The sequence below is a fragment of the Agelaius phoeniceus genome, chromosome 13 (genome assembly GCF_051311805.1).
Source record: "Agelaius phoeniceus isolate bAgePho1 chromosome 13, bAgePho1.hap1, whole genome shotgun sequence".
NCBI classification, from domain to species: Eukaryota; Metazoa; Chordata; class Aves; order Passeriformes; family Icteridae; genus Agelaius; species Agelaius phoeniceus.
Window position 1 is genome coordinate 9,907,014 of NC_135277.1, and position 27,665 is coordinate 9,934,678.

At 41.3% G+C, this 27,665-nt stretch overlaps 1 protein-coding gene across 10 annotated transcripts in view; it reads right to left on the minus strand.

Moving 5' to 3' along the window:
• The window catches only part of PDE8A (phosphodiesterase 8A), a 126,201-nt gene that overhangs the window by 36,539 nt on the left and 61,997 nt on the right, over positions 1-27,665 (minus strand). For all 10 annotated transcript variants that reach the window (XM_077185593.1, XM_077185595.1, XM_077185592.1 and 7 more), the window contains 4 exons: positions 5,945-6,001; positions 3,347-3,537; positions 2,144-2,200; positions 675-732 (listed from right to left, as the gene is read on the minus strand). In XM_077185593.1, coding sequence (XP_077041708.1) covers positions 675-732; positions 2,144-2,200; positions 3,347-3,537; positions 5,945-6,001 — 363 coding nt within the window. The remainder of the gene's footprint in view (positions 1-674; positions 733-2,143; positions 2,201-3,346; positions 3,538-5,944; positions 6,002-27,665) is intronic.

Consider the following 27,665-nt stretch of genomic DNA (forward strand, 5'->3'; position numbering starts at 1 on the left):
ATATAAATGCCATTATCTTCAGGCTGGAGCATTTCCTGGATCAGGCCCATACTAGGAATAAGCAGATGGGTGAAAATGGAATGTAATGGAACAGCAAAAATCTGGTGAGCGCGCAACCAAATATTTGGAATTGTGCTGTAAATCAGGCCCAACCTTGTTCTAGTGTCAGCTGAAGGCAATAAGGTGCCCATTTAACTGATACATTAATTAGCACCTTTTCTGCTCAGCTGGAACAGTTGCCAAGGAACAGATTCAATGCAATACTTCTCAGGTGCCTCCAAACAATAGCTAATAGCACTTGACAGTGTGTGAAGCCTGTTTACAATGGGAATTGGCATTTGACAGAAGAAATTTCCCACAGCACATTCTGTTGTTCACTGCAAGCTGCTCTCTGACTCTGCCGCTAATCAATTTGTCAATGTCAACTTTTCAAGGAAAGGATCATGTGTTTAATCTGAAATAAATGCTTGAAGTAGAGAAGTCTCAGTCCCACTCCTCACATCCCCAAGAGTGTCATGTCAACGTTCAGAATTGGGACACAAGAATGAGCAGCACAAAAAGAATCTACAGGTTGGATCACTGACACAAATGGTGACTGACAGCCAAACTTCTGGAGAGCTTCTTGCATGACAATTTTGAAATGTCAGAGCAAGGCAGCTGAGTATAGCACGTACCCTTGTGAAGCCAGCAGAGATCAGGGGCAATATGGATGACTCCTCACGATCAGTGTGCCTTTGAAACAAGGAGGACAAATCAGAGATTTTGTAATTAACTCAGACCAAATTTCACAATCCATTCATCTACTTATACCCAAGATGTCACACTGAGGCTAATGCTGCTAGATCCTTACAGGATATAGGAATAAAACATATTTTTTGTATTTTTTATAAGCTTTCATCTTTGGCATGGATAAGCCAAAATGTTATTTTCCTTCATGCACGTAATGAGCTGCTTACATCAAAAAAACTCTAATGCTTCAAGGAAACCAATTATTGAGCTTGATAATTGGACTTTTTCTGTACTGGATCCTTGTTGTTTATGCTGGCATTAGTCAGAAATGCACCTGAAAGTCTGTACAGCCAAAGTTTTAAGAAATTACTTGTTATCTGAATGTACCAAATCTTAGATGGGCAACTCAAGGTATCTGAATGAAGATGGATTTTCTAGTGTTGCCTACCCACTGCCTTCTAGTAATTCACATTTGGGACACATTCCCAAATTAAGTATCTGAATAATCTGGCTATACTGACTGTTAAAAGACTCTTCAACATACATGAATGTATGACTGGAATCAGGAAGAAAGGCCATTATGGGAAGTGTCTGTCAATAAGCAGATTGAAGCTGGTCATGTTTAGCACAGGGCACAATAGCTTGGATTTATGCAGGAAGTTTTGGATCTTGAAATGTTTAATTAGGGTCTTTTTTTCTGGTAGATATGGTAGTGTATTTTTAATGGTAAATTTCAACACCTCAGAATTGTTTGTCAGAATTAATGTGTCCTGAGTAATGGCCATTCCCAAATTATACTTGGAGGAAATTATCTTCCACTTATTTAATTTCATTAAATACACATAATTTCTTCATTTTTTACATTTACATTATTTCACAAGTAATGTTTTCAAAGGAGGGGGAAGGAAATAGCATATGCAGTACTTTACTGAGATGTCATAATCTCTTTTGCTTTTAAAACTGCTGTGGTCAGATGATACTTTGTACTGATCAAATTGTTCTGTATCACTTTTCATACTCAGCAGATCTCTGGTTTTCACTGAGATTATGCATATTGAAAGGCAGATTAAGAAAGGTTCAAAACACAGATGTGCAAGACAGTTTTGTATAGGATGTTGCAGAAGTTGTTTGAAACATACTGTGAAAGCCTGCAGTGATGGGGGGGAGTGTAAGGAGGAACCCAAAACAAAACTCAAAGTGAAATTCTTGAGTAAAAAACCCAGGAATTAAAAAAATAATTTCTGTCCCAATCCTATGGTCAAGTATAGTAAAAACTATGGTACAGCACATTATTATTAGTACAGTAGGAAGTTCTCATTCAGGTTATTAATGTTAATGGTTTTTCAGGTTTATTTTTACAATGGTAAGATTCACAGTTTTGACCACAGGGGAAAAGAAAGATATGAGTATTTACCTTTGTACTACACAAATAATGACTGTATTTTCTGAGGCTTTTGTTGTTCTGATAGACCTTTAAATAAAAAGCAAACCATTTAAATTCTTTTTAAGTTCACATTTCAGAAAACATGACTTTATAGAACATTCAGACAGCACTTTTCTCAAAATATCTTTTTAAAATCATTTAACAACAAAACAAATGGCAAATCCCGAGCCTGTTGCTGAGAAAGGAGAATAAATGATATCTGAGACTCCATGAACACAGATCAATCTACAACTCAAGTACTCCCAGTGGGGGAATAGCAAAAAATATCCTCTCTGAAACAGCATTTAATGGACTTGTTTGAAGGGCTTGGCCTCACTCATTTAAGGTGCATTTCACTGAATTCTGGGGCAGACTGGTAAAAATGGGATACAGGGAACAGCACTGCTATCTAGTGTTGGCCTGACAAAGATCTCATCTACTTGTCTCAGTCCAGCAAGAGCCTTTGCCCCAGCACAGTCCCCAGGGCACAGAGTGTGACCCTGGCACCCCATCCCACAGCCTTGCCCAGTCTGGACACGTTCCCAAGGTGATTTCACTGCGGAGCCTCCGGAGCAAGGCACTGCTGCCTGTCCAGGCTCTGTGGAGAGACTCTCAAAGGCAAATCCTTTCCTCCTTTTTTCACACTTCACAGCAGTTTCTAAAACTATTTTTTGGAATCTGTTGGCAATTTTGCTCTTCATAATGTATTTTCAAATGTTGTGCACACCAAACGTTGCCTGCTAGCATTGGGAGTTATTCAACAAGAAGTGACATCCCAAAACAATTAGAACATTAATGAAGTGAATTAATTAATAAAGGTGCTTGGTGGCACGTGCTATCTTTGCAGTTTATTTAGTGTGAAAACAAGGAACCAGGTATTAGAAAAAAAATACTGAGATAACATAAGAAAACAAAAAAAATACCCAACAGTTCACTATGGCAACAAACTTGTACACTGTGTCTCCAAGCCAGATGGAGCTTCAGAGACCCTAGGACACAACCAAAATGCTGCTGCTATCAGATGTACAGCATTTAAGTAACAGTATCTGATGCTGCCAGTGCACACCTGTCTAAAACCAAAAAAAAAAATCACTGCTCTGTAGTTTATAAAAGCATCATATAAAATCAAAAAATCTTTGAAGCTGTGTTAACTATATTGTTAATAAGCATTAATTACACTGAAACGGTGCTTACCTGCATAATGCTTCTGCATCAAAGTATCTGGAATGCCTATGGTCAATGATGATAATGTCATGGTGCTTATCTAGAAAACATTCCAGTGCAGACTGAGGCGTCCTGGCAAGATTGCAGCGGAATCCAGCCTTGTCACACGCCCAGCGGAACCCGCTGCTCTGCTCGTCCTCCTCAGCAAACACCAACAGTACCTGGGGTGGACACAGCAGTGGGGCATCACAAACAAGTCTTTCACTTACAGGAGATTCTGTGACTTTGCCCTGTTCTTAACATGGATTTTAAAGACACTTTTGAGGCTTAATCCATTGTTTTTAAGAGAATGGCTTTCTACAGACCACTGATTTTCTTATAGTTATCTGTATACAGAGGTGTTTCAAGAGGGTGCAACAGTCTGCCCAAGCCATGGCATGCCCACATGGGAAGAACAAGTTTTGGAACTGCCTCTCTTGTCATTATCTACAGAGAGAGCTCAGGCAATCAGCTGAGACAAGATGCCTGAGTGTACATGAACCAACAGTGAGTCCACTTCTCTGAAACTGTCTCACATGCAGCCTTTTTTCTTGGGGTTTATTTTTCTTGCCAGGGCCATATTCCAGAAAAGAGGAAAAAAAAATAAAACCCTGACAACAACAACAACAAAACCCCACAGTTCATCTTGTGTGAATAAGTATTTAATGCTGCTTCAATGGCATGACAAAAAATCTGCTTTCCTTTCCATCTCATCCTAATTCCCCAAAGTACTGGATGCTGCCCACTCTGGGGTTTCTGGAAATTTCGGACAGGCTGGTCAAAAGGACCTCGTGCCAGACTGAACTCATAAGCAGCACCACTGTATATGGAGTATGTCCCTATGTGACTCCTACACAAAGCCTGCCATGGGATTTATATGACAGAAGGAGATTATCATAGCTGAAATCCAGAACTGGAGGTCAGACCTGTGAGCCACTATTGGCTCTGCCCTAACTTGCCTTGTAATTGCTAGTAACTAATCTCTCTAAGCCTTTTTAAAATCAACACAATGCCTATAGACTAAAAGTATGATAAGGCCCAATTCCTTTAAAATGTATTTCCAGTTCTAGGATTTAATACAGCAAAGAAGATGAACAAAGTCTGCTAAGGAAGACTCACTGATGCAATTGTGCTTTGTGTCAGGATAATGTTTGCAGAAGAAAACTTCTCTTGCCTGAAAGAATACAGCATGGCAGACTATAGATCTGTGCTGATTTGGGGAATGTCTCAGCACATGCAGCCTTTTGGGAGAGAGGGGTAACTAAGCCAGCATTTGGTTTGTTGTCCCAAGATACCAATCTTTCAGAAGTTGAATCAAACCACACTCAGATATGTTTTGGTCAGGCAAAGTGAAGCATGTGTAACTCACATCACATCCCAGTGCTGTTTATCTTCTGTGTGATTTTAGGAGCTCCAGTGCTGTTACACTTTGGACCAGGCTGGTGAAATGTCTACCAGTAAATCTTAACATTTCCATGTACTGCATATTTTTGTAAGAATGAAAGATTTTGCACACATTCAGTTCAGGTTCTTTTTATAGCAACCTGCAAAACTGTTTGCAAAAAACATGTCATAGTTTGGGCTGTGTTTAGTGAAGTTAATCTATAACACTCCTTAAGAGGGGAAGAATGGGTTTCAACAACAGCACAGAAAGTCAGGAGATTCAAGTGGTATGACTGACTCTGGCAAGAATGTGATGTTGCCTACCTTCTCCTTCCCTCACACCTGCCAGCTATGTTGCCAGGATAAATCAGCAGCATTTCAGAGTGGTCTATGACTGTACAAATGTGATACAATCATTAAAAACAGCACAGGTGGCAGAAATACTTAAGGACTATTCTGATTTTGGGGAACAGCTGGATGAGGATGTCCTAAGATCTGAGTTTTGATGATATTACTGTTCTGACAATGGCTCAAGAAGATGTTAAACTGCAGTTCTTGAGACAGACATTTTCAAATTATTAGGTCCACATTGCCTCTACTGAGGAGTTTTGCAATTACTGACAGAGGAACATCTTGGATGATTAATGGTTCATTATGCCTTGGGTCATGGGAGAATTTCCAAAGGAAGTCCAAAGGAGTCATATATCTCTAAACCTCATGTCTATCCCAGGCAAAGTAAGGGGACAAATGACATAAACCATTTATTAATGAAGGGATTAAAGAGGATTAATTATTGTCAGTCAGTAATGAACAATTAAAAAATATATTTTGCCAAGCTCACTTCATATCTTTTGTAATGATATTGCAAGTTTGGTTGGCTTGGTATCAGTTTGATGAGATTGTGATTAAGAATTTTAGTACCAGTAAAATACAGAATGAGGCACAAGCTCAACTGATTACAAGGTAACTGATAACAGAAAAAATAGATAGCTCTATTTTTATGAGCTGAGAGATGGTTGCAGAAAACAGGCAGAGGTTTTAGGATATCACATAGATAGAATGTCATCATAAAAATCTGTTACGTGGACATTATCTCTTGAGCAAAATTTTCTGTAAAGATCTCTATAATACAAAAAATTTCAGTCATAAATTTTAACATCAATGATATTTTAGAAATCAAGACTTCAGTTTGAACTGCTGTGTTACCTGAAGTTGATCTTGATGAAGTCTCATAGGGCCAAACTGCACATCTGTTACTGGTGCCTAGAAGAAAGAAGAAGGGAACTTATTAATGAATAATACCTAAGGAAGAAGAAGAATGATCTCTGTTATCTCTCTCCTCCATGGGAAGGAGGGCAATGACCACATGTGCTGCTTTTCACAACTGTTTCTCTCTTATATCGTTAAACAAACTTCAACATGAATGACTCTTCAACTGGTATAAATCTACTTCTAAAGGAGTTAAACACATAAATACAGAGGGACACTCTAATAGGATTACACAGGTTTTGTTCTTTGAGAATTCCCACCAGGCAAGCATCAGCACTTTCAATGTACTTAAATATTTTTTACCTCTTGTCCAAGAAATAAAAGCTAAAAAGCAGGAATAACAATTTTCCCCATGCAAGATAGGAAACAAAGTCCAACCACTGGTCCTTGGAGTCACATGGACTCTTCAAAAGTAACTGGAGTTTAAAATCAGAAGAAAATAATCTTTGGCAATGCAGTAAATGTAAGATATCTCTGAACTAAAACATTAAAAGGAAAGGGCTGTTGAGCACAAAAGTGGCATTTTTACATTGTTCTTTTTCAAAATTAAAACCCACTCGAAGATCAGATTTATTGCTTTGCAACCTATAATTTTTCCAGTAAGTAGTTTCAAAGAATCATCAGCACATCCCACAGAAAAATCTTTTAGAACTGCATGCTCCACTCTTTTCATGACCTTAATGCTCCATTGCTCAGCCCTAAGGGTATGTAATTTGTGATTTTATTTATTTATCAACTTGGAAGTCATCACTGCAACATTAAATAAGCAACAAACATGAGTCAAGGCAAAATGGCAACACAGTGCCTACAAAAGCATGCCAGGAGCCTGTGTTTGCCTGTCTTGCTTAACTGGGACTTTAAGAGCTGATGTTAAAATGGCATGGAGGGGTTTCAGATTTATTCAGTCATTGGGGTCAGACTGGCTTCATTTAAATACACTCCAGTAGTTTCTTTTTTTCTGATCTTGAGACCAAAAATCTCTCTTCAGTTGGAAAACTCAAGCTGCTTTACTCTCCCCGATGGTACATCATCCAATTATTCAAAATCTGCACTGCAAAACAGCAAAGACTTTTGCTGGTAAGACACAGAACAGGGGAGAATCCAGCTCTTTGCATCAGTGTTACTGGTTTTGCAGCACTAGCAGTAGTACCTATTTGTCCTGAGTCAGTAAGATCAGCAGAAATGCCTGAAGGACATGGAGAGAGCACGTCACCTGAGTAACAGATACCTAAAAGATGCCTTTTTACAGTTACTTCTCTGTCCAGAACTGTACTTCAAATCAAACCTTGGACTTTTTGTACTCTCTACCTGGCAGCATAAAACAGGGAGTGTTCCATGTGACTGGGCCATGGCCTGAGCTGGAAGGTTCAGATCCAGAGCTGAACCTCACCGGCAGCTGGGGGGATGCAGAACCCCACCTACCACTCCAATGTACCCTTGGACTATCAGTCCCAGCCCAAGGGGAATTCTAACAAATGAGATAAATACAGTATTGCCAGTTACTGCTTTTCAGATGCTCCTTTCTTTTAAGAAGTTTATGAACGAAGAGTAATTGAAGTATTTAAAGGACTGAGCCTGAAAAACACTTTTCTGCCAGAAATCTGTGGCTATTGCTGCAATGAAAATACCTGTCTATGCACCATTTATTCCTAAGTCACAAGAAGTGACCAGATGAGATAACCTGTCTTATTACACATTAACTTGCTGTCCTGAGTAGAATCAAAGCCCTGGTCTGCATCTCAGCTGGAAAATTTTGGTGAACTCCAGTTAATTCTTAATCCTGTTGAAATCTGCTCAAACAACTTGATTAATCATTTAAACTTTTTGTGTGCTGCAGGTAGCACTGAGAAGTAACATGCCAATTAAGAATTGTGTCAAAAATCAAGGCTTCAGAAAGGATTAGCAGAAACTCTCAACTATTGCTGAAGTAAATGAGCTTTAAAAATACCTCTAATGCTGCAAACTTATAACAAAACCAAACACAGCCAAAGCTCACACGTGTACTAACTGCACAAGCACATCTTTATTCACTCACACCTTCTTCTACTTCTTCCTTGGAATTTCTTTCCTAGTCAAAAAGCTCAAGTACCTTTTCAGATGGGCAGACACGACTTAGGCATGTGACAGCCTTCCAGGCAGGCACAGATTGGGAAGTGTGTCTGAGAAGACAGAGGTAGAACTGGTTGTGTGTTCCTGGAACTGACTGTGATGAGCTGGGTCTGTTGCCAAAGAGCTGCTGACGCAGAGTCCGTAAGTGCCGCGCGCGTGGCTGCGGCTCCTCCAACACACACACAGCACCTGCAGCCATTTCACACCCTCCGACCCCTCAGCTACTGCTGGTAGCACTTACTGCCCCTCTAATTTGCCCTTCTTACTTGAACACTGAATTTTTTTGCTCTGTGGAACCCCAGCCCTGCCTCTGGCACAAAGTGGGATTCACCCCAAGGCAACAGCACAAGCAGCAAGTGATTGACAGCTGTCAGCAGGGAGGGTCATCCACTGACTGCTGTGAGCAGCTCAACACTCGCCAGAAATTATCTCTGTGTTGTAGCAGCTGCATTACAAACACTGAAATTGCTGATAGAAATAGTCTATATTTCCAATGCCCTGAGAAAAGTGAATGTTGGGTAAATAAAAACAAGTGAAATAAGCTTTAAAAACACAGACCTACACAACTGTGACAGATCTGATTAAAGTACAACAAAGTCAGCCCTGACCCGATGTAACCTGGTAAAGTACTTCTTTCTATGAGTCATTCTTCATATTTTACCAGACAGGAATAGTCTGTTCATCACTGCTGCATTTTTTTTTCTTTCTTCCTACTGCTAGAGAAACTTCAGATGCTCAATAAATAAATGCAGAAAGGAATAAAAGGTGGACATAAAGCCAGCTTGATTCACATGCTCCCTTTGGTGATAATTTGCCTGGTTGGTGACAGGGACAGATCTATGCAGCCTGTAGGTCTCCTGTTTGCTAAATGTGGGGTATCTTGGCATTCTCCAAAATACCTCTTACCATTACCCATTGAGGAGGAGAGCACACCTAAAATTTTGGGCAGAATTAGCTCCCAAAAGATCCTTTGGCTATCAAGCTTCATGCAGTACTCCTGCTATGGAGGTGCAAATGCCTTCCTGCTGGAGGCTGATTTCCTTACGAGCCCTCTTTGCTCGTGGGGTGTTTTAAAGGAGAGCCCTGTGCAATCCAGTGCAGCACTCAGCACTGCCCACCCATGGGAGGGGCTGCTGGTGCCTGGGGAAGCAGGGATGCTCCCCTGACATCCACAGTGCTCCATCCCCTCCTTTCTGCCACAGCAGGAGCTGTGCTGGAGACAGGAGTGGCTCCTGCTCTGCCCATGCCATGCACAGCCCTGGCCTCCTGCAGTACCCCTCCCCAAGGGGCAGCACTTCTGCTCCTGCTGCTCTTGTGGCCTCTGCCAGGTGAGCACAGCTGCCTTTCCCTGCAGCTCACTGCAACAAAGAGGTGCCATGAACTTTTCCTGAATGGATTGCAGATGGAAGCTGCTGCTGGAGGGCAACATCTGCACTCAGTGGGCACAGTCAGAATCTCTGACTCATTGTAATATATGACAAATAACTACAGTGATTAGACACATGACTGCACTGCTAGTCCTACTGGAATACAGCCAGCAAAATTCATCATTTTCCTCAGATCAATGTTTTAAGGTATCATCAAATTTTTTTATCTGATTTTAAAATACATACTTATATTTTCCACATATACTAGGTACATGATACGAATCTGCATGAGTTGACTCATCACAGTAAGAATTAAGAGTCTTCATTATCAAGATACGCTGGAAGCCACAGGACTGTTAACATAAACTTAATTTTTGTAATTCTAAGAAAAGCAGAGATTAATTTTACAAAGGAAAAAAACTCCTTTCTCTTAACCTACCATTTTAGGCATAGATTTATCACCCTAGAAAACAAAGGCTCAACCCTAAACTTTTATTGATTCAGGTTCTATTTGCTGCAGAGATTTGAAATCTGCATGAGAATATACTTCCTCAGAAACCTTAGCCAAATCTTCCTGGATGCTGAAAGCTGGGAAATAGACACTTTCCTACAAACTGGCACGACAAGGTACAGGATCTTGTCCAGCCAGGTCATGCCAGCATGGCTCCTCTTTCTCAACAGAGAGAGGTGTTGTGACTTGTTGCAGCTCATACTTCTGGGCAAGAAAGTCTCCATGTTCAGGATCAAGTTTTCACAATTCACATTTTTCTTTGCTTATCATAACACTCATCACTTTTTGAAGTATATAAACACTAATCCAATCCATGTTCATTTACCTACTTCTTTCTCCAACAAAATAAACATATGTAGATGATTTAAGACTCAGCTTCCTATTTTCCACGTGCTTTCTGCTGGACACTGAACATCACTGTTCATGTCTTCCTGGCACACACTGACAGCACTCTTTTGTTACCAACTCAACATCGGTGCAAGTAACACAAAAAGCTGTCCAAGCAGATCTTCCTAACAGGCACAGCATAAAATTCATTTTATAGTTCACAGACTGAATTCTGACCTGGTTAGCAAATCCAGTGAAATCCAGAGCACTTCAAATACAGGGAAAATATACTGGATTTACTTCTGTGTAAATGGAGTGGGAGTCTGGCCCTGTGCAGCTCTTTATTTGGTTGTTTGGAGGCCACAACGGTTTGAATAAAGAGTAAGAGAGAACAAAGTGTCCAAGGTTTCTGCCTTTGCTCAACAGACTCAAGGACAAAGGTAAACTTGGCCTTCAAAGACCCTGTGCTGTACAGAGTCAGTTTATTCTTTGCTGAAATACAAAGACATGAGTTCTGAAAGGTGATTAAAGTTTACCAAAACTGCTCTTCAACCTGGATGAAACCAGTTATTCCAGTCCTTGGTATTATTTTCCTATTTCTGCTTCATAAAAGATGTAGACAAATGTCACAGACTCTGAGCTCATAATGTAGCATCCTGACTCAGTGCTTTGATAAAATCTAGCATTTAGATTAACCTAAATCGTGTTCTCACTGATGCATCTCTCCCAACAAATGAATACAGATTTATATCTGTATCACAAGGCCTGCAGATCACTCAATGTTTTGTTCTGCTATAATTTTTCTTTTATCTATTTCCTGGTTTAAATCGATTCCTAGAAAAATTATCTACAATGCTGCCACGTAACAATACAGCAGACAGTAAGTGATGGGTAACACCTGTTAAAAACCCTCTGTTTTCTTAATCTTAAGTTTTAGTACCCATTTTTGAGCCTGTTTTACATAAATGAGCTCTTAAGAGACCAACTCTGGCCTCCAATTCACATCATTAGCAACACACAATTTTGATAGCTTGCAGTTTTTGTGAGAAGAAACGCTTTATTGAGTGTAATGAGTTGCCAGAGCTCTCACATCAGGATGCTGGCCCTTCTCTCTGGGCATGTAACCAGCCACAGGACCCACTTTCTTATTCCCAATGAACTGGCAACACCTTTCCTCTTCCAAAACCCAGCATCTCTTCCATTACTCAGCCTGGGGACAATTTTTGTGTTAACCCAGGTCCTGAGGAAGCCTCCCAGGAAATTTACAGCCTGGTGGGACTGGGACTGCTTTACCAGAGCACCATCCAAGCTCCACCAGGGTTCTCCCTGGAACAGCTGATTTTTGGCTTATGTTCAGCTTGCCCCACTTGCCAACCACTATTATATATGTTTGTTTGTCTGTCTTCTGGGCCTGGCTGCCCACTGCATTTCCTTGGTGCCATGAATGAAGCCAAGTTAGAACAGAACTGCAGCAATGCTGTTGTGAAATCACACTTGCTGCCTTCTTGCACACTTCAGACATAATCAAGAACTCCCATTTTCTACTGTTTATAAATTCTCCCCTTATGCTTCACAGGAAACTTTGGCTATCAAACTGCAAGCGTAGCACATGCAAAAGTGAATCATTCTGTTTGGCTGGGAATAATTAACAATACTGTCCCAAAGTGACTTGGATTCTCATCTGCACTGTGGTGGGGCCTGCATGGCCTCTGGCCCAGACCAGTGGCCCACTGTGGTCACGTTGTACAGTGACAGCAGAAAAGCCATCCAGCAGTGCCTGCCACTGGTAAAGGTCTCAACTTTTACACAGAACAGCCTGACAAACTGGGGGATGTTTTCAGGTCCTGATATGGTATTGAAGTGGTAAAATAAATGTCATTATCACTCATGCCTATGGAACAGATCTTCAACCTTGCAAAGGGAGGTTGCTGGTTTCATTTTGACATTTAAAGGAACTGAGGCATTGAGGGAGAGAGACAACTCCAGCCCCCCTTGTGCTGAGCCCTGGCATCCCTGGGCAGGGTGTCCAGTGCCCCTGCTTGCTGGCCAACTCACAGCAGCAGGCACTGGTCATACTGGGACCACAAGGCTGATACCTGGGAAACACCCACTCATTTCTGGAATTCAAAACTGTGTCGGTGCTAATTCAAACAAGTTATATCACATCTTGGTAATCACAGCAGTACTGTAGGTTTCTAAGCTAAGCAGACACAACTCTTGCAAAGCAACTCTGCAAATCTCACACTACATACTTACACAAGAGTCCTCACTGCCAATGAATCACATAGCAAAAAGGGATGGAATACATCAGCCAAGTCAGAAAAAGAGAGCCATTTACTCATTAATCCACACTGACTTTTCTATCCAGTGAGAACAAAGTTGAATGGAAACCAATCCTCATATCAAATCCAGCAGGTTATATTTGCTGCAGCATCTACCTGATGCAAAGACCCCTTTTAGACCTGCATTTTATGCACAATCATACTGGGCTTGAAATTTCATCTATTTGTCTCTTTAGAAGAGAAACAAAGTGAATCATACACTCCACAACAACAAGTGTGAATAACCTTAACATTAGTCTGTGCTTCATAGTTGTCATTTTGCCAAACCCTACTCTGACCAACCAGCCCAGAATTTAAAGTGCCCTAAGTCTTCATAATCTCAAGATTTGAGATGGCTCACTGGGGTCTTCATTAAGGTCCCACTTTCTGACTGAAAGTGCTGGCAAGAACTTCTCCATTTGGGCCAAACATGCACAGAGCTTGGTCTGGAGGCTGTGAGGACTCCCCATATTGAATCCCTGGGCTGCTCACTGAACTATAGTCAAGTATTTCTGTGTGGTGAGGGCATGCTGTGGAGAATTAGTAGTTATATCCTGCACTAAGAGAAAACCAGTGGCTTAAATAATCTGGCCTGTACTTTAGAAGAATTTTTTAAACCCTATAATAATGGTTTTCTATACATAGGTTGCAGAAATTGATGCCTTTATCAATGCAAAAAAAAAAAAAGTATAAACATTTTCAGCTGTTCAAACAGGAACAGAATGTGCAACATGCAGAAACTGAATGGCTTCAGATGAAAAAAGAAAGAGGTCATGTTTAAGGCACTAGCACCTAATTCCATGTTTTATTAGCCTCTGACAAAATTCAAGGGTCAGATACAACACCCTGCCCTTCAGAGCCAATGTCCTGCAAAGTCAGGCAGCCCTGGTACCCTGGGCCTACATGAGGGTAGGGCTGTGATTGCCTCTGTGGGATGGTACCTCATGGGCAGCTGAACAGCACATCTGGGTGGACATTGCAGCTTGCTGAGTTTCAGCAGCTCTTCCCTGGTACTCCAGCAGCCCTGAGACTTCTCTGTTTTCCCCTTTGCAAACAGGACCAGCCACGCTGTATCTCACAAAATGCTTTAATGGCAGCCACATAAAAACAATGTGCCTAGCAACTCCCAGAAGGCTGAGAGACTTCTTTCCTCTCCCCTCTACCTCTCAGCTGACCCAAGCCTGGTTATTCCACTGGCTGGGAGAGCTGTAACTGAGCTCTGGGGACCAGCTCATGCCTCCTACACCAGCATTTTTATGAAAGTTTCACTGTGCTATCCTCTCTCATCTGCTGGCAGCAGTAACTTTTACCCAGATGCAAAGGCTGGCCAAGTCAACAGAGAAGAAATTGGTGTGTAAGTCTTGCAGGTCATCAGCCAAGACATGTTCAAAATCTGAGCATTAAATATATCAGGGTTCACGTAACTCCAAACAAATAAATGCAGCCTTTGGCTTTACCAACACCTTTGTCAAACGGGAAAGGAACTTCTCACTCGTCTGCTGTTGCCTCAGGTGTATTAATTTTACAGGCAAGCTGTGGCTGAGTTTCCATCCCCCCAGCTTGAGCAGACACTTCAGTACAAATACAACATTCTTCTGGCCCTGAGGGAAATTCTTCCTGCCTGCATTTTAACAGTTGAACTGCACGGCACTCTGGGAGACTTAAATATGGCACAGTAGTTCTATTGTTTAATATGATTAAAACTGCTTGCTCTCTTGTGATTCTGCAAGATCCTGAAGTATAGCAGTAAGTGCTAATCTGTTTCCTATCTATCAGCTAATTTTCTTTTTTACTGGTGGATACCACTTACTAATTTTATTTTATAGAGGATTAAAAATGCATCAGAACACAACAGAACTCCATTATCAGTTTTCATTTTTTCCTTATGAATATGAATTTCAGTGACAGTTTTCTTTGAACCATCTGGATTTGAACAGACTCATCTGACTGAAAGGAAGTTCCAGTCTACCAGGAAGTTTTCCAGCTACTTTATGCCAGACAAACTTTTCATGGCTTGATCTACCAACACTGCAGTCATCACAAACAGACCAAGCAAAGCAAGAGAGTACAGCCCAAAAATAGCAGAATTCAGTCAGTAGATCTGCTAGGCTTCCTAGAAGATCTCCATTTTGTCCTAAACCTCCATTTGTTAAGGAATAAACTTGCTTTTCTATTGTCACTAGTAACACATTTTGTGTGCTGACACAGTTCAGCCTTTACTGACCACAGCAATTTTTTCCACCTGCTGCCATCTGTTATCTTTATCCCACATTTCTCCAGCCTGTGCAGAAGTGGCATCCTGGATGTGCCAGTTTACTCCTCCAAGACTGGATGGTGACAGCACGAAGCTCCCTCCCTCCTCCTCCTCCTCCTTCCCTATTCTCCCAGCCATGTGCCACACACAACACCTTCCCACAGCTCACTCAGGTGTCTGGGAACCTGCTGGACATCACCAGAATTCTTTGGGGTTCAAGGGGTGTGCTCTGCCCTCCTTCAGGGTGCACAAACTCACCTGTGCTCTGTCCAGTGCCCTGCCTGGGAGCTGCTCTGAGCACCAACAAAGGTGCTGTCTCTGAGATGGGACTTTGCAGGTAGAATAAATGCAAAGTCAATGGGACAGCAGCCAGTAGAGCAAAGGAGAAATGTTCATTACTGATAATAAACATAACTGTATTTTTGTCTATTGAGTACATGTTTCTCAGACTGAGTGGAACTGTCAATTGACACTTGAGAAAACCAAGAGGAGTTCTTGGCAGTCAAACCTTTTCTAAATAGGGAACTTTGTCTCCAGCAAATGAAGACTTGAGACTGCAGGCATATTCAAGATGTCTTTTTTTAAAAAAAACTGAGGAAATTCACAGCAGAATATTCTCCTTTTTTCACTCTAAGGTTTAGCATTAATTTTGCTTGTTCACAGCTATAACCAATGCAACAGACTAACTTCAGGTGTTATGATAAGGAGGAAAACAGACAAAAATATTTAAGAGTCCTGGGCATCCCTTTCTTTTGGCCACTGGGAACTCCACTGGCAGAGGGGACGAGTGACTGGCCTCCCCTAATACAGATGCCTCTTCATTCCTGAGGACCTACAGGGGAGTTTGAAAGCTGACACGGGTGTTCTGCCCGATCCGGGTCAGTAACACACAGTGCTGCTGCCAGCCCACAGGGCTCGTTAAATATCACACGCCTGGGATGGGACCACGGCTTTTTTTTTTTCCTTAAGTACAGAACCATTTTACAGTTATGCCAATCCCCCTAACTCTGCATGTCTTTAATAAAGTGGGATTTTCATTATGATCAGAACTGCAATTAAGTAGAATTTATTGCAACAAAGCAGTTTTTCATTCTAGTTTTCTTGTAAATCTAATTTCACTCTATCTTGATTTGTGGTAGGCACACTCCATTTTATTTAATTTAAATGAAAGAATCTGTGTAATTATACTATTATCTTTGATACAAAGCAATCTCTGCATCTTCTGCCTACGAGTATCATTTCCTTTACAAAAGAACTGCTGGATATGCCAAAGGAGATGCTGCTGGTACAAAATAAATTATTATTTTGTACCAGCAGCATGATTTTCTCCATAGAAACGCACAAGCAATCAATACATTACCAACTCCTAGTAAAGTTTCTCCGTGTTAAAGCTGGGGCAGGCAAGGCCTCAGCACAGGAGCCTCCCCCAAGGCAGCTCTTTAATAAACAACCCATCCTCAAGGAAGCCCATAAAGCACTCTGACATTGCAGTCCTTAACTGGGAAACAAATCCAGCTGGGTATCAAATATCCACTTAAGACTAAATCCTGCCCTACTGTCCAAATATACTCTCTCCAGGTACCATGTTAGCATTCCTCAAACTGAGTACACAGGCCATAATTATCCAGATAATAATCTATACATGTTGAATGGCCTCATATAAATTATTTAACCTCGAGATTTCCAGGAAAGAGAGATAACATCTGGAGATACTTGCATCAAATACTTTTACAAGTTGCATGGCATCAGTGAAACTTTGTCACAGAGAGCTGCTGCAGTCACAAAGTTTGAAAGATTTACAAAGATCTGTAACACGGAGGGGTAAGAAGATGTAAAAACACTGAGTAAATCTTTAATGTCAACACGTGTTCACCTGCAAACTGCCTAGCATAAGTGCTGTATAAACCATGAAGGCTTATAAAAGCAGTGGTTGAAAGGTGCATTTGGTCCAGCAGATGTGGACTTCTCATGTGTCATTTGAAGGGACAATTACAGAACAGTGCTTGTCTTGCCTCTAAGGAGAGTGGGTGTCAGAAATTTTTTTCCTCAGAACCTGTATCAAACTCCTCAGATTCCCAGTCCTCAGACCCTTGAGTGGGCCCTTCCACAGGGCCTGTCTGAACAGCAGCACCATGGGCTGCCTCTGAAACAAGCAGATTCTCTGCTCCTCCCTGCAAGGACTGCAAAACGTGAGCCGAGCCTGGAGTGACAAAAACAACTTCTCAAATATTAGGATCAGCAGGTGCCTATCACCTTCTGCACAATTTTATTGACACCTAAATTTATCTGTCTCATCTAAAAAGGTCTGGTGTTGCAACTGAGAGTGGCACAAATGTTTTACAACAGGAACCAGTGCTGGGGCTGTGCACAGGTGGCTCTTGTGTCACATGGGACAGAGCTACATACGGCACTTTCAGCCAGGCAGCAACATCCTTATTCCACTTGGATAACAATGATGAACTAAAAGAAGGAGCACTGTGAAAGAGAGAGGCTCCACTTACTCATTAAATAACTAAATAGTGTCCACCTATGCAAAACCCCCATAATTAGCTGCAAGGAAAGCTGGCCTCTATCCAAAATCAATTTCCCCTGAGATCCGAATTCTGGCATTAACCAAGCCTGTCTGATCTGTTTTGCAACTACCCAGAATATGTTCCCCACTCTGCTGGTTTTTTCTAAGGAGAGGATGCAGCAGCCCTGGGCCTTCTATTGAGAGCGTGAAAGCTTTATGCCAAAGAACAAACAAGAGAAAATAGACATTAAAGTCCTGTCTGGCGACACCATTAGCAAGTTCACAGTCACCATTTCCTTCTTCCTCCCCTGCACCAAGTGCTTCTTCCCAGACAGTGATCCAGACTGCTGATAGCTCTGGCTGGGAGCTTTTACCAGAAATTTTAGCAGGAAATGTTAATTTGCAAGCCTCGGTGTCCTCCCTTGGGGAGGATGGACACGGTATCTGCATGACCAAACTGTGGGGACTCAGACTTCCTCAGACCTGCCTGCACCAGGCAGAAGAGAAACTCCTCTGTATCTCCAGCAGAGCTGAGTAAAAAACCAACTGTACTCATTTATTTTCTTTTGCCTTTTCCCCCAAGCTGCGAAATACTAGGAAGAACGTCCAAAGCAAACAGAAAAATTCTATTAATGAAATATGCAATTTAGTGCAGTTCCATGGGCTGACTCTGAGCTCAGCCAGACTTCTAGGACACAAAACATAGCTGGAAATTCACAGAACTAGAATAAAACAAAACTATTGCTTTCCATAAAAATTATACTGCATTTCTATAAACCAGTTTAATAGGAAAGATAGCCTGTGTGAATCAGTAAATATAACCCATTACAAATAAATTAAATATCAAAGATAAATAGTTTTTTAGTATAAAGTGTAATGTCTCATAGGTAAGCAACAGAAATGAAAAACCAGACTCGCTTTCTTAACAGTTCCAATAAAACTACAGTAAAACTATAAGTTGCTTTGAGAATTAAAAAACAAAAGTAAACCTATAAACTCAGTGAAGAATGGCATTGATCTGACTTATAAAAAGTTTATTACTCAGATATTTCACCTGATTTCTTTTTCTTCCTCTATGAACATTGAGTATATGTCTGTAATTACTTACTATAGATGAAGGAGAGAACAGTGTCCTGAATTATGGAAGCTTTTCTCAGTCCTGGGAAATTTCATTTGACTTGTTTTATGTGTTTGCATGTTCCTTTAAGCCAGGACAAATGTTCTTACCACATTCACATTTGTGTGGTTAGCAGCTTTTTCTGCATCTCTTTTGTCCTCATCCTCTAAAGACAAAACAAATGGTGTGCTGCTCAGTGTTGAACTTTACAATTTTAGTAATGGGTTGCAGCAGGAATATATTTTGACTAACTCTATGAGCCACTACCACGTAGAGTCTGAGCACCTACCATGGAACACCACAGTTCTAATTATTTCCTTCATTGCTTAATTTGAACCAATATGTTCATACTCTGGATGACTTCAGAATATACTGTGAGACACATAATTTAATCCAGTCATATTCTGTAATCTAATTTTGCTAAGAACTTTCAAATATATTCCAACAAAAAAACCCCACCCCTTATGTGAAACAGCAGGAACACATTAGAGGTGGCATCAAACCACTACTCCATTAGACATAAATTACTCACAGTATGTTCCCCACCAAAACAGAGTAACAAAATTTGTAGGCCACAGTATGAGAGGCTGTACCCAGAAATACTTTCCAGATGAAGCAAGCAAGATTTGCAGTGGTTTTGTGACAATTTCCTGTGAGTGGAAGAGGTTATCTGGGGCATTTGCTGCTGGGATTCTGTGTCCTTGCACATCTCCTTTTCTGAGCTCCACAGAAAGCTAAAGAGGGCACTTGTACAAACCAAGGTCCATCACGGCTCTGTGTCCTTCCCTCTCTGCCCAGCTGGCCCTGAATGCTGAGTAATTGATCATCTGGGAGTTCCTTTGTCAGACAAACCCAACAAATCCATTGCCAACCCACTGTGTGTGGTATTCCAGCCTCATGCCCTGATGTATTCTGAAATAACACAGCCCTGCCATTGCTACCCACGTGCTCTTCAGGAAGGAAGTGAAGCATGGCTTGCTTGTACCATAAATGAATACTGCTTACAACATTTAAAACAAATTTAAATTTTTTACAAGATAAACATGCCCGTGTTAGGTAAAATATTTTTCTGACACTGTAAATGTGAAGCCATGGGTGCCACAACTCACACTGCACATATTACATTTCTACTTCAGACCAAGTTTCAAGACAGAATTTTACAGTGTTTATGACAACTTAATAGCTTAACTGATGATTTTGCTTTGCAATTACGCTGCTCTGTATTTTTAGCCCATTCTATTTTTTTCTAATCTGCATGACACATAGGGCATATAGAGTTACCAGGTCTACCATTGGACTGCCTTGCTATTTTCTTCTAGAGTAAGAATAATCTCTTGGTTCTGCCAGTCAAAGAAAAACACTTCCTCCCCCAAGTCTGACTTTGAGAATTAAGTTAGAGCCTTTGCAAGCAGCACTGTGCAAATCAATGCTTCCCACATAAGCAGCTTTTCAGAGTCTGCAGCAAGAAACACCTTATGATAAGTATAGACCTATTTTTTGCAGTACATGACAGCATACTTTCTGAAATGTTCCATTACTTCCAGTTTTTCTGCCATACAAGATTATTTTCATTTTCTTTTAAATCTAGTTACTACTGTTCTGTCATTGCAGTGCCAGCCAGTTGTTTTCTCAACTCAACCCTCCCAGCCTCATCTGGAACTCTCTCAGCTTCATCTTGTTAGAAAAACTTGTGTCCCTTTGACTGAAAACCACTGGCAAAGGTGAGCATTCATTTCACTCTGTCATCTAACATAATACTGAACAACTGGAGCCCCAAGCTGATCATATCAGCACTCAGGGAGTTAGAGGCAAACATCTGGAATTTATTTGTTAGAAATAAAATGAATGACATCTTTTCAGGAGCTTTAGCTTGCATCTGTACTTATAAATCTCCATGAGGGCAAGTTATGAATAAATTTAGCCAGGAGCAGGAGGCAGAGGCTCAGATTTTGAGCCCTTTGGCAGATTTTGAGCCCAAGGGCCCCAGGAAGGAGCTTGGTACTCGGATGCCCTGGTGACAGAGTTTGCTGAGCTCTGGCACTGCAGGGTAAGGAACAGAGAGCCTTAGGCTGGCAGAGCCCATGTGCAGGCAGCTCTGCAGGGGCATGGGGGGCACAGCCCCCCTGGTGCCCCCTCCCCTGTAATGCAGGGCTCCATCCAGCCCTACAGTCCACACAGGCAGTGGGGAGCTTTGGCCACCTTTGCCACAGAGGAAATGTAACCTGAAGGTGATTTTTGTTGGCTGTAGCACCGTTAGAGGTTCAAACTTGGCAGAAGCTGTGATGGGCAATGGAAAAGGGGACAGGAGAAATTTAAGGGGACAGTTCAGCCAACAAAATGGGGGGAGGGGAACAGAGGTCAAAATAATCCAACATCAGCACTGTTTTTTGATGGGAAGGCACAAGGATACAGGACAAACCTCAGAAAACACAGAGAGGAGGGAACAGGGAATACATAGAGAGGAAGAAGGGCAGAGGACAAAGAGAGATAGAAACCCCTGCCAATTTTTTGGATGAAGTGTTACCTTTGCCTAGGCACTGAACTCATTGTCTGCACCTCTCTCCTCACCTGCTTCTTTCCTGAGCCCCCCCAGCAGACACTCCTTGCTCCAAATTGGAAGGTGACTGATGTGGGTCCTGCACTATGGGCAGGTCTGTACCAGGGACTAGATCAACTCCTTTACTGCCACTTGTGTGCAGCGCAGGGTTTGCACCACAGGGGTTTAACTGACTGAGCTGCAAGTCAATCACATCTTATCCAACCTGGCAGCCTGTCTTTGAAAATGTTCATGTTTAGGCATTGGAATGATTTTATTGAGACAAGCCCATTCAGAATGCATGCCCACACCTGGAGATGTAAGGCAGATTCACACAGGTACCCAAGGCCGGGTACTGCATCCAGTCCAGTTCTCTACATGCTGACTATGGGCCCCATTCTGGATGCAGGATGCTGCAAGAACAGGAACTCGATATTGCAAGGGAACCCTCTCATATTCCTTTCTCATTATAATGGAAGATACTCTGAGGCAAACAGCATTTTTGTCTCTGCAGAGATCCAAGCATGAAGATGTCAGAAGTGATGACAAGAACTCAGCATTTCAATGAGGTGCCAGCCCACATGCTCCACACTCAGTACTTCACACACTCAGACTATTTCCAGTTACTGCAAGCATCAGTGAGACATTGCAACAAAACTGAATTTAGTAGAGAAAGGCAGCAAGGAAAATGTTCTGGCTCTACCTTAATAAAAACCTTTAAAAAATAAAGACAAACTCCATGCCCCCAGTGGTGGGATAGTTCCTATAAATCACTCCAGCATACCCTGTAGTTCTGTTTGTCATCAGATACTCCCACATTTTTTCAGTGCTCTGCAAGTTGACTCCAAATGTTCTATGTTGTGGGATTTTTGTTTTTCTGGTATTTGGGTGGGTGGGGCAAGGGGGGGGGAAGTGCTTTAGGTTTGTTTTGTTTCTTTGGAGGGGTGTTGGTTTGTTTTGTTTTAATTGTTTTTGTGTAGTGATTAAATGCTCTTTGGAGAAAGGAAAAATTGAATTTCGAGACAGAGCAACACTAAGTTGGGGGGAGCATGGCAGACCTACAGAAGAGAGGTGAGCACAAGACTCAGGTAAAGGACACAGCATGCCCTATTCACAAAGGTTGGGTGGGTTTTCTAACAACAGGTGCTCCCTCTTGCTATGGATGACAGGAGGCAAAAATGACAATATTAGTGTTATCAGTGAAAGCACCCCAAACTTTGTCTGGATGACCTGTTGAACCTGGTCTGCTCTGCCCATTGCTGGTGCTTGCCCAAGTGGAAGTTAATGCCCAAAAAGGTAAAGGGTTCAGCCCCTGCAGAGTGTCAGCACCCCTGGGCTCAGCACCAGGCTGAGGAGTTGCTGATGGACACACACATTGCTGGCAGCCCCTCTGCCTGCAGAACTACAGCAGCAGCACGCTGTGAGCACCTGACACAGGTGTTTTCACACATACATCACACAGCACCACATCACAAACTATTTCAGGCTGCTTCAGGAAGCTGCTAACACACTCATGGAAAAAGATCCAAAGGCCATTAAAAACCCCCACAACCTGAAACAAGTATTTTATCACTGCTCCATGTTTGAGCTGTCAGCTTTATCCCCCTGGCAAGCAGGCAGCTCTAGTTCACAAGTGAACACCTACTTTATTTATTTAGCTCTGCTGCATTTAACCCTGCATCCTGTCTGCTGGGTGCATCCGCTCCACAGAGCTCCACGCAGCAAAGCCTGAGCAGAAGGTGGGGGAGCTGCTTTCCACAAGCCAAAAAACAGGAAATTTGATGACATTGTTCAGTGAGCAGACGTCAGCAGAGAGTGATACAAAAGAGTAAACAACTTCCTAGCAGCAGCAGACAAATGGGCCGGAACTACTGGAATCCTGTGATGTCTGGTGTGTTTTGCATGAAAATTACTGTTTCAATGAAACAGGGAGAGATCTTTGGCTGATGCAAGCTGGAGCTGCTCCTTAGAAATCTAGGAACTACACCTTAATACCTAACTCCAAGTCCTTACCTTTCTGATCCTGAAAACATAGTTTTTGAGAATCCATATTGTTGATATTTACATATTTTGCAAATATTCTCATTATTTTAGAACACGCAAAAAGTTGATTTGAGTTGAAAAGGTAAATGTCAGTGAAAGTATGGAAGGCAGTACCAGTAATGCAGGTGCCACTTCATTAGGATCATACTACCATCAATCTTGTATATACTATGGATATATAGACATACAAACCTATAAACTTGTGTAAATACTTTGATATGATGAAAGGACTTTGCTGGAACCACACTGCAGGTATGACATCTCCCTTTTGGATTTCAGTGTTTGCTTTATGGAATCTGATCTCATATTTTCCAGCTATGGGCAAATATCAAATGTGATCCAAAAAATTAACCTCTCAGGTAGGCAGGCAATGAAGGTTGTCCAAAGCCAGGTTACATCAGGCAGGAAGGAAATGTAAGGGAGGATATTTCTGCTCCAGCAGAATGCCATTCTGCCCATCTCTGAACTGCATTCTGTCCAGTCTCTTAACTGCAAGAAGTAATATTTGACCAGTGACCACAAACATGGAGCTTCACCAATGAATTCCAATCAGCTGTGTCAAGGAAGATGGTAACCCCTGGAAAAACTCTCTTGCCTACACATCTACATGTAGAGAGACCACCAACACATGTAATTTTGCCATTTGTACTATCCCTTTCAAAGGGATGTAGAGAAATTAAGTCCTCTTCTGAACTAGGTCCTAAACTGTTGACAAACAAGTCAGACCAGGACTTAGCTGGGGCTTTATAACCTGGAAACATCTGGGGATCTTACAGAACATACACAGGGATATTCCCAGGGGGATGCAATTCATTAGGTACCAAACCCAGGACACTCATCTCATCCAGGTATCCCTCTAGCCAAACTCTAAGCAGAATTGACTCCTAAGACAAAAATTAGCAGCTAAATTTAGAGCTGTCCATGAGACTGCCCTACTCTCAGTAACAGAGAGAGAGAACAACAGGAAAGAGCCAGATGCTTCTCAGCTCTCCTTGCCAAATTCTCCACTCTTTGGAGACAGAAAATGTCCTACATAATCGTGGGGAGGAAGACACACCAATAACCATGTCAACAATGCAGTCAAATGACAAGGCAAACACACTGGGCCAAATCTATCTGCAATATAACCAGTGATTTGAGCAAACTTTGTTCTTCCTAAATCCTGGCAAGTAGCTACAGGCTAACAAACAACTAGGCAAAAATAAATAAATACATCCACTCAAAGAGCAACAAATGCCAATAAAACCCAGCAGGTCTATAAACAAAACAAAACTGTTTTTCACTCATCACTCTACCTACATCAGAATCTTCCTGGCTTCAATTAATTTGTTCTTTCAGCAGAGTATGAGTTTGCACCAGTTCTGTCATTCTTCCCTGACTCCTCGAATGTAAGAATTCAGAGCTTAGAAAACAAACTTCCCTTTGAAGCTAATCATTCCCAATCCTCTTCTCTCTTGGCTTACAAGGTGAAATTAGAAGTACATACATCACTGGCAAAAACTTCCAAGAATAAGCAAACCAACCTGGAGGAACTCCAAAGTGTTTATCAGAGAATGATATTCACCCGGGTGTGCCAGCAATGTCAAGTCAGTCCTGTCAGAAGACAGGTTTTCTGCAAACCCCACATGGCTTCAGGATGAAATCATTATTTTGGTATAACTCCCTTTCCAACATTTCATTGCCCTAAGGCTTGTGGCTAGGGAAAAAGACAAGCAGGAGCTCTGACCTGCAGGAGCAGTGGTGATGGTGCTGTGACACAACCTGAGTGCAGATACACAACTGTCCAAGCCTGTCTACCACAGGGCCCACTTATTTAGGGCCCTCCATTGTTAGGGTGTGATTTATACCAACAGAGGTGACCAAAGGCAGCCAGCATGTGGTTTTAAATCTGAATGAAACCATGGAATCCCATTGTGTGGGAGCACAGCACGGGAAGGGTGGGTGGCTGTGCTGAGCATTCTGTGGATGGGGTTAGTTACTAACTCTTCTCTATAGGATCTGGCACAAAGGACAGCAATTTCTACAGAAATTCCCTGCCCCTTTCAGTGGCCTGAGGCCCCAGACTGGCAGGTATGCCACAAAACACAAAATGTTTTCCAGTTATCTCCACAATGCCATACTGCTAAGATTGATTCAGCAGCCACTGTTTCCTGCTTTTTCCTGTGCACCTAAGCAGAGAACTCCTTTTAACTTTCTGTGCTTGGGATCTGGCATTATCCCCCACGTTCAATTAAATTTCTAGGTATGATTTTATTTCATGGAGGTGTATTTTGGAATTTTACTTCTTCAGTGTAATGTAAAATCACCTTTTAGTAAGATTAAATTAGTAATAAAAACCCAGGCTGGGTTTAAAGGGGAGTGAACCTGAAGACCACTAACTATGGTATTTCCCCTATTTCATGTCACTTTACATTAAATTAGCAAATTGACTGAACTATGTTCTGAAATAAAGAGAGTTCTTGTCAGGAAAAACAAGAGCTCCAAGAGTTGGATGCACCTACCATGTGCCCATCCACAAAGGGGAATGTGTTTCTTACAGGATCACTGCACAGTGCTAAGCTTTGTTTCTCTAGAGATTTTGACATATGGCTGAAGTTAGACTTAAATTAGAATATTCCTCTTTGAATTGAGAAATGATCTTTCTGTGCAAATGAATAGTGTATTCAGTGTGAATAAAGCTTCTGCTATTGCACAGTTCATCTTATCTACTGATGTCATTTCCTCTTAGCTGCTTCTGTAATATTAATAATCACCATACAGCCAAAGAGGTCATACACTAGGAATGTATACTTAAAAATTCTTCAACATCACAGAGGAGTTGGTGAAAAAAAAAAAAAAAAAATCTATGTTTCTGGCTACATGAACACACAGAATGACTTGCAAGAACATGACATTATGCCATTTAAAGGTGGGGATAAAGAAACCTGTCTGCTCAGGGGAAAAAGACTCCACACTGCAAGAGAAACACAAAAATTAAACTTAAGAAGGAAAATAATGAATGAACAGTGAACCTAAGCTTCCTAAAAAAGGGGCATAGATAAAGTAATCATGCTGATATAAGTAAACATTTCAGCCAAATAATTAACTCTCAAGAAATAGCCTCAGAACACAGTACCTGGAAGCTTTCAAGATGGGCTGATGAAAAAAAAAAACCCTAAGAGTATGATCTAGTAAAAATAGCAATGATTCCTTAGAATATTACAGAAGAACCAATGTCTCACAAATATGTTCTTTTTATCCTTTACTTTGGGTGAATATAGGTCCATGGCAGACACTGTGCTCTTTTATGTACTGGACATCATTCTTTTATGCAATTTGAAGCATACTGTTCTGAAAAACTAATTATTCCCTCCTCAGATTTGAAGGTTGCTTAGTTCATAGAGGTAAAGGACTTGTTATTTTCCTTTAAGTGAAAGCATTTAAAAACATTTTAAAAGCCACAAATAAAGGTTGTAAACCCTGTTATGGTAGCTGTACAAACTACAACTACTGAGCAATAGTCCAAACTAGTTTGAGCAAAATTGTGGGAGGGAAAATTGCAGAGGGTGCAGGCACACACAGCTGGACACTGAGGGTGTATCTGACAATCCTAACCAGCTGAATCCCAGTTTGTAGGAAATGCCTAGGGAGAGCACAGGCACTGACTTCCATGGAATTCATTTTGTTGAAAACCAAGTGTGCATGTCCAGCACACAAATGTATCTTATTACCATCAAGAGAATTGTAAATTAAGCTTGTGCTTAAGTTCTTGCTGAAACACAGCTTGGTGTTGCACACAACAAGTTTGTAACAGACATTCATTTTCAATCAGACAACCTAGACATTGTAGGAATTACATCTTACTCTTAGGATTGCACTTGGACTGATTTTGTCAGTCCCCAAAGAGAGAATTCCGCTGTTTATTACAAGAGCTGGGATTAACTATGCACTCTAGTAAACACACTAGAAATCCTAGCAGGATGTAACTGTATAATTACACTTCTCACAGATATCTCAGAACAAAACACAAATCTCAGTTAGTGCTTACTGACACCCCCAGAGCATTCAAACCCATAAATGAAGTCTTTGTAGATTTATAAACAGATAGAGAAAAGCTTTTTGGAAAACAACAGACTAGCCACACTTACCACACTTAAACTCAATGAAGTTCTGGCAAACTAGAAAATATAAAGGAAATAGTTGCATAATGCCTAATAACTGCTTAAAATGGAAAAAATGTTTCTTTTATCTTGGCTTGTTCTAAGGGGATGGTCAGAGAGTACAACCCTGCTTCAATATGAAATCATGCCTATGATCAACTGCAGCTTTTAAAAGCTGTGTGCATGTACTGCACAGGACCAGGTTAGCTTTGAAGCATGCTGAAAAGAGTAATTTCGATTTGCTAGGAAGCTGTAGTTTTAACTCAATAGCAATACATTGACTTTTCTGCAATTCAACCAAGGAGGATGAAGTAAGTATTCTCAGGACAATAGGAAATAAATCTCTACATACATTTATATCTATAAATCCATTTGATACTGATAAGTCTATATTCCATTTCTTTGTTCTCTGACTTTCTATA